This window comes from Palaemon carinicauda, chromosome 4 (assembly GCF_036898095.1).
Source record: "Palaemon carinicauda isolate YSFRI2023 chromosome 4, ASM3689809v2, whole genome shotgun sequence".
Classification (NCBI taxonomy): domain Eukaryota; kingdom Metazoa; phylum Arthropoda; class Malacostraca; order Decapoda; family Palaemonidae; genus Palaemon; species Palaemon carinicauda.
The window spans coordinates 16111683-16119792 of record NC_090728.1 but is presented as its reverse complement, the minus strand read 5'-3'; the positions used below and the strand labels follow the sequence as shown (position 1 = coordinate 16119792).

Here is an 8110-nt window from a genome sequence, read left to right as displayed (position 1 = left end):
CTCCCTCTCCTTTTCCTTCCCTGTACCTCCATTTTTATCAGTCTCCTCCCAATATAATGTTTATTTCTTCTCATGACAGGACCATAGCACCTCAGTCTACTTTCTTGGATCTTATCTGATATTTCTGTAACTCTTGTGGTACCCTTATCTTATCTCTTCATGTCATCCCACACATCCATCTCAACATTCTCATCTCTGCCACATCCAGCTTCTTCTCTTCTGTCTTCTTTATTGCCCTTGTCTCCGCTCCATACACCATTGCTGGTCTCACAACTGTCCTGTGTACTTTACCTTTCAACTTTACCCCTATTTTCCTGTCACATAGTACTCAATTATTTTTTGCTTTATACCTCACTTAGTTTGCCTAATATCTACCTGGTTCTTTGGTCACTCACAGATTAAAGGTAGATGATGAGTATTACATTGAAAAAAATATCCATATCTTAAAATAATATACGAAAAAATACGAGTTGAAGTGAAAAGAGCCCTAATAGAACTTTATACAAGTTTTTTATATTCTGTTTTTTACCTACAAATTTCATCCAAACGTAGATGAAAATACTGTAATTGGATTTTGTAGAAAAAATCCTCTTGAAAGTCATGAAACTAAAATTAAAGCAAGAAAGGAAAATATTGTTAAAATATTTGTCTTTGTAACAAACTCGATATCATTGCAAATTTAGGTGACGTTTTGTCGATGCATCCCGCCCACCCACGATTACTCGTCATCAAAATATTCCAATACTCATCATGAGAGGTTTTTATTTTTTCTTTCGTAGCTCACCTATTTCCCCACTATTGGCACACGGGGACAAGCTGCTGCAATGCATTCATGGTAATATTTCAAAACTGCTCATTGGACAAAGTAACAGTTGATCCAGATCATCGGTTACAGAACGAAGACTCTCAATCTGAAAAGGCCCGAATCTAGGATCCATTATCCCTGAATTTTGAGTCATGGCAATAAACTCAGGGACGAAGCCGAGTGTCACCTCCCCCAATCCCCTTGAATGGGCAACGTCGTAGGATAGACCATGAAATTCAATACCTTGCTTTGCAGAAGCTAAAGCGAATAGGAAAACTGTCTTTAAAGTGAATGGTAATCTGTTGCCTGGCATAATGGTTTAAAGGGACTGCCCTTCAGGGATGAAAGGACGAAAACTATGTTGCAAGGAGGTCTAACTTCTGACTGGAAGCAGGTAATTTCATAGCTTTGTATGATGAGAGATAACTCTACCGAAGAGGAAAGATCGACTCCCTTCAGTCTTAAGTCCATGCTTAAGGCTTAGCGGTAAACTTTTCACTGCCCAGACCGAGAGGAGCTTTTCCTCCCGAAGGTATACTGTGGAGGATTTATTTTTGCTTTATTTTTATTTTTGTTTTGCCAAATCCTGTGTGAGAGAGAGAGAGAGAGAGAGAGAGAGAGAGAGAGAGAGAGAGAGAGAGAGAGAGAGAGAGAGATTGTGTTAGCGAGCGAAAGTAGTTAGTGTAACGATCGTTTGTGGTGAGGAAGACTGTTGGTATAAATGAGATTGTTTGTTTACATGTTTTAGTTAGGTTACGACAGTGGTGAATGTTTCGGAGCGAATGCTTTTTTATTTGACTGCAGCATAAGGCAGTTGTGTGAGAGCTGGATTATATATATATTTTTTCGACCAGCGTGGAAGTGTTTTTTGATTTTCAAAGTAAGTACAGTTTTGTTTATCTTTGTTTGTCGTGATTGTGAATGATAGGAACAATTTATTATTTATCTTTGATTATAGTGCGATAGTTCAGTTAGCTAGAAGTGTTCGTAAGTGTTTTTCTTTTTTATTTTGGCAGGCTGCGATTCCTCCTTTGGAGTGACCGAATTTTGAAAGTGGATTTATTGTTGATGACCTGGCCTGTATTAAGATTTTGTTTGTACCGATCATTTGACTGCTCAACTGTTGACGACCTGGCCTGTGTATTTGGATTGATGATGATGATGATGACGATGATGATGATGATGATGATGATGATACTGGCACCTGTGACTCAAGGAGTTGAGGCCGATATGGCATAGAGAGAGAGACTCCTGTTTACCATATAGTGGTAGTTTGCCGTGAAAAGACAGTTCGGCTTGTGTGTGGCGTCAGTGCTGGTGTCGCAATATTTATAAACATATATTTTGAGTTGGTGTGCGGTTTAGATTTAAGTTTGTTAGGGTTTTTTGCGTTTATTTGGATGGGGTTTATGGTATATATAGTGTAAAGTTTTTGATGCTGGTGATTCTAGTTTAAAGTGTTAAGTTTTGATTAGTTTAAAGTTTTTTTTGGATGGTTTGGTTTGATTTATTATAGTTTGTAAGAAATATATAGTTTTAAGGTCATGTTTTTGTTTTGTTTTTGTCCTTTTGTCCAAGAGTCCCGCTGCTGATAACGTAAGGGGAAAGGTTGTATTGAGGAGACATTGGTCTGTTTAGAGTGATTCAAGGGTGTGGGGGTTGTTTTTGCAACATCCCGCCACATTATTTTGGCGCCCGAACAGGGACTGCTGAGGTGGGATAGAAGCTGGACTGTTGGACGAAGGACGGAATTAGGTTAAGAATTTAGGATTAAGGTTGATGAAAAATGGAAGAGCAGAACAAGTTACTGAAGGAGGAATTGCGGCTGAGTAAGGAGCGTGAGGAGAGGTTGCTAATAGAGAATGAGAGGTTGAACTGGGAGAATGCGGCGATGCAGAAGGAGCTTAGGGAGTTAAAGGGGACAGTAGAGAGAGTGGAAGAATGTGTTGAGATGAGGATGCGAGAGAATGAAGAACGAATGGAGAAACGAATGGAAGATATGATGGGGCAAGTCATGGGGATGATGAAAACTATAATGGGTGAAGGTGCAGTCGGAGGAGTGTCCTCAGCTTCGGGTAATGGGTTGGTAGTGAAAGAGAAGGTTAAGGTAGGTGATAATGGGAAAGGAAGTGATAGTGATAGTAGTAATAGTGATGGTGATATTGAAGATAAGGGAATTAGGCATAGTAAGGATGAACAGAAAGGGGAGAGGAAAGATGAAAGGAAAGGTAAAAGTGATGTGAAGAAAGAGAAGAAAAAGTATCAGGCTGATAGCAAGGACGATCGTGAATGGGTGAAAGTGGTAAGTAAGAAAAAGGGTAAGAAGGGAATGGTTAAGGATAGGAATTTAAGTGTGGAAGTGGATTCATTATATTCGAATGAGGAAGAAGGTAACAAGGGAGTAGACAGTGATGATAGCAGTGAGAATGAACGTGATGTGTGTAAGACTGTGTTTATGAGAGAGGTACCTCGGTGTGAAAGGTTCAATGAGCATAGCAGTAGGGATGTAAATGATTTTTTCAAGGAGTATGAGAGGTATTGTCAGGATAAGTATGGTGATAGTAAAAGAGTTTGGGCTAGGGAGTTAGGAGAATATTTGACTGGGTATTTGTTGACGATGTATGGAGTGATAATGAGTGTAGGGGACGTTGATTATGAAAGTGTGAAAACGAGAATAATTGAGCAGGTAAAACGTATGAAAGGGAGTGTTAAGTATAAGCGTAAAAATGATTTTGATGAGGCAAGGATGAATGCAGGAGAAGCTATATCAATGTACGTATGTAGGTTGGAAACTTTAGCTAGGAAGAAGTATGGGGATGAAGGTATAAATGAGAATAAGGAGTTAATGAGGAAGTTTTTGGCAACAGTACCTGAGAATGTGTGTGAATTTATTAATTTGAAACGCAAAGAGAAAATGAGGTGGACGCAAGAGAGATTGACATGGGATGATATACTAGAGATAGTTGAGGATTATGAGTTAGATAGGTGCATGAAAGAAAGTAAATCTGTGAGTGTAAGAACTGGAATGGAAGAAAGTGTAATAGAATTTGGTAGTTATAAGGATGCAATTTTGAGAGGACCAATGAGGGTAGCTGATAATGTAGTAGATAGGAGTGTTAGGGCGAGTAATGTGGGAATACCTGTAAGGACAAATGAAGGATTTAGGCAGGGTAATTGGCGCAATAGGGATAGGAGTGTGAGTGCACATCGAGGTATGTCAGATAGCCGTGTCCGTGATGAAAAGTGTTATAGGTGTGGGAAAGTAGGACATAAGAAGAATGAATGTAGATGGGCTCTTGGTGCTTGTTTTGGATGTGGTGAGGTAGGGCATAGAATTAGCGAGTGCACGAAAGAGAAAGGGGTAAAATGTTATCGGTGTGGTATGACTGGGCACGTAGCAAGTGGATGTATGAGTAATCGTATGAATGTGATTTGTGGTAATTGTGGTAAGGATGGTCATTATGCTAGAATGTGCAAGGAGCCGCGGGGTAAGTGTACTGAATGTGGTGCAGATGGGCATGTAGCTAGAGTATGTAGGAAGAAGGGAGTAAGTCAGCCAGGATGTTCGGGAAACTAGAGTGTGAGAGGGTTCAGCTGGGTGAGTCCTCCTGTGTGTGTGGAAGGAATAGGATCAAGGTTTGTGAGAATGGGATGGATAATTGGTTAGAAATGAGCAAGTATGAACCTAGTATGCATGAGAAATTAGGGCTGGAAAATAAACAATTAGTGTTAGTTGAATATAGGAAAAAGAGGCGTTTGAAAGTTTTAAGTGAGGAGAAAGTGCAAGGGAAATTTATAGGAATAGGTAAGAATACGAATAAGTATGACAAGGGTGTAAATGTGCAAGTGAGTGTGGAGGATAAATGTATTAATACAGATGAATCATGGCTGAGTATGAATGATACCTATAGTGTGTGTGGCTTTTCCTTAGGTGATGTAAAAGAAAGGATGACGAATGCGAGAGTGAGAGATAGGAGAATGATTAGTAGTATGAATGAATCTTTTACTAAAGTTGAGAATGTTTTTGATGAAATGGATGAACTGTTTACAGAAATGAGTGTAATTATAGGGCCAGATGAGAACGAGGTAGATATGATTGTGCATGATATATTAGATGATAGGGATTTAGATAGGAATAGTGTTAATGTAGCGAATGATTGTGATAATGAAGTGAATGAGAGAGTATATGGAGGCCCAGTTACTCGGAGTAGAGGTCCCGTTCCCGACTGCGACTGGGTTATGAAAAAAATAATGTAAGTGTTGTGTGAGAAGGATTTGGCAAAGTAAGGGGGGAGGAATGTGGAGGATTTATTTTTGCTTTATTTTTATTTTTGTTTTGCCAAATCCTGTGTGAGAGAGAGAGAGAGAGAGAGAGAGAGAGAGAGAGAGAGAGAGAGAGAGATTGTGTTAGCGAGCGAAAGTAGTTAGTGTAACGATCGTTTGTGGTGAGGAAGACTGTTGGTATAAATGAGATTGTTTGTTTACATGTTTTAGTTAGGTTACGACAGTGGTGAATGTTTCGGAGCGAATGCTTTTTTATTTGACTGCAGCATAAGGCAGTTGTGTGAGAGCTGGATCATATATATATTTTTTCGACCAGCGTGGAAGTGTTTTTTGATTTTCAAAGTAAGTACAGTTTTGTTTATCTTTGTTTGTCGTGATTGTGAATGATAGGAACAATTTATTATTTATCTTTGATTATAGTGCGATAGTTCAGTTAGCTAGAAGTGTTCGTAAGTGTTTTTCTTTTTTATTTTGGCAGGCTGCGATTCCTCCTTTGGAGTGACCGAATTTTGAAAGTGGATTTATTGTTGATGACCTGGCCTGTATTAAGATTTTGTTTGTACCGATCATTTGACTGCTCAACTGTTGACGACCTGGCCTGTGTATTTGGATTGATGATGATGATGATGACGATGATGATGATGATGATGATGATGATACTGGCACCTGTGACTCAAGGAGTTGAGGCCGATATGGCATAGAGAGAGAGACTCCTGTTTACCATATAGTGGTAGTTTGCCGTGAAAAGACAGTTCGGCTTGTGTGTGGCGTCAGTGCTGGTGTCGCAATATTTATAAACATATATTTTGAGTTGGTGTGCGGTTTAGATTTAAGTTTGTTAGGGTTTTTTGCGTTTATTTGGATGGGGTTTATGGTATATATAGTGTAAAGTTTTTGATGCTGGTGATTCTAGTTTAAAGTGTTAAGTTTTGATTAGTTTAAAGTTTTTTTTGGATGGTTTGGTTTGATTTATTATAGTTTGTAAGAAATATATAGTTTTAAGGTCATGTTTTTGTTTTGTTTTTGTCCTTTTGTCCAAGAGTCCCGCTGCTGATAACGTAAGGGGAAAGGTTGTATTGAGGAGACATTGGTCTGTTTAGAGTGATTCAAGGGTGTGGGGGTTGTTTTTGCAACATCCCGCCACAATACAAGGAACTCCGCTATTACAGGAATAGCTGCAGTGAAAGAGAGATACCCCTTCCATGACACTAACTAAGGAAGACTATCCACTTTGCTTGGTAGACTGATGCATAGGATCTTTGCAGGTATCCGGACATCCTCCTCGTAACTCGCTGCAAAAAGCCTCTCTAAGAGAAGAGATGCTGGATAGTCTCCAGGCGTGAAGACGAAGAGATGCTACTGGTTTGTGAAAGTTGTTCACGTGTGGTTGTCTGAGTAGATCTGGTCGTGGAGGGAGGTCCCTCGGGAGCTCTATCAGGAGGGGCACAATGTACGGGAACCATACTGTGTGATGCCATAGCAGAGCTATGAGCATCATGAATAGGATGTTGGATGCTTTCGTTTTGTTGAGCACCCTTCTCATTTGACAGAATGGCAAAGACGTACACGCCGATGTTGTCCCACCGTTGTTAAAATGCATTTTGCCAGAGAGCCTGAGGGTCCAGGAGTGGGGAGCAGTAAAGTGGGACCCTGAAGTTCAGGGATGTCACGAACAGGTCCACAGTTGGGAAAACCCCAAAAGTCAGGACTTTGCTGGCTATCAGATGATTCAAAGACCATTCGGAGCCCACTATCTGAGTCACTATGCTCAGATTGTCTGCGAGCACATTCCTCTTGCCTAGAATGAAGTGAGCCGATAGGGACACCGAATGTTCTTCTGTCCATCTTAGAGTCTACTGTTAGATAGCATAGGGGCTGCTATAAGGTACTGCCTTGCTTGTTTATGTACGCCACTACTGTGGTGCTGTCGCTTATCAACACCACAGAGTGACCTGCCAGGATCTATTGAAGAGCTAGAAAGGCTGCTCTCATCTCTAAGAGATTTATGTGCTGGTACCTTTCGTACTCGGACCATAGCCCAGAGGCAGCATCTGGGCCCACCACCCTTCTTTCGATGCACCTATATAGAACATCAATTCCGGGGGAGAGACGAAATCTGTCCCTCTTCGGAGGTTCTCTTCTGTCACCCACCACTGAAGATCCGTCCTCTGCTCCTGTCTCATGGGAACAATAGTATCCGGGTAGCTGGTGTGTTGGCTCCACCTAGATTTCAGTTGCCACTAGAGAGATTGAATCTTGAGGCGACCATTGGGAACTAGATGGACCAGGGATGCTAGGTGACATAGGAGACACAACCCCTACTGGGCTGGAATCTCTTCTTGTCTGAGGAAGGGGTTTGCCACTTTCCTCAGCCTGTGTACTCTGTTGTCTGATGGAGAGACTCTCTGAACCTTGGTGTCTATTATCAAACCTAGGTATACCAGTATTTGAGAGAGAAGCAGTGATGACTTCTCGTGATTGATTACGATCCTCAGATCCTGACAAAACTCGAGTCGTCTGTCTCATGATTGAAGAAGGGTCACCATCAAGTTTGCTAGAATCAGCTAAACGTCGAGGTATCGAAGGAGACGAATGCAGATTCTGTGAGCCCAGAGCAAAGACTCTCTTGAAGAACTGAGGAGCTGTTCAAAGGCCAAAGCACCGCACTTTGAACTGGGATTACCTGTTTTCGTGTATGATCCAGAGATACTTTCTGTAAGACGGATGGATTGGGATCTGGAAGTATGTGCCTATGAGATCCAGCATGCAAATAAAATCCTGAGGACTTACTGCTTGAATGACCGTGTCTACCATCTCCATCCTGAAAGGAGTTTGTATGATAAACTTGTTCAGAGTTGAGAGATCGATGACTGGTCTCCAGCCTCCTGTTACCTATACCTATCTTGTTACTTCAAAACCTCAAGTTTCCTTGTTACCATTGCTGTACGCAATCGCTGAATGTCTAGGTTCACGTCAATAATTTTTATTTCATCTCTTCATGATTATTTATCATGTTTAATT

The 8110-nt window shown here is 40.9% G+C and overlaps 1 protein-coding gene across 1 annotated transcript; it reads left to right on the top strand.

Annotated features, from left to right (window-relative positions):
- Positions 1-1407: 1407 nt before the first annotated feature.
- Positions 1408-6204, top strand: LOC137639837 (uncharacterized). The gene is made up of 3 exons (XM_068372078.1): positions 1408-1685; positions 1822-5431; positions 5568-6204. The coding sequence occupies exon 2, from the start codon at positions 2592-2594 to the stop codon at positions 4380-4382; it is 1791 nt and encodes a 596-aa protein (XP_068228179.1). The 5' UTR covers positions 1408-1685; positions 1822-2591; the 3' UTR covers positions 4383-5431; positions 5568-6204.
- Positions 6205-8110: the final 1906 nt, after the last annotated feature.

Bases quoted from the DNA above. Each gene is read 5' to 3' on its own strand.
- LOC137639837 (XM_068372078.1), top strand. From the start codon at position 2,592: ATGGAAGAGCAGAACAAGTTACTGAAGGAGGAATTGCGGCTGAGTAAG.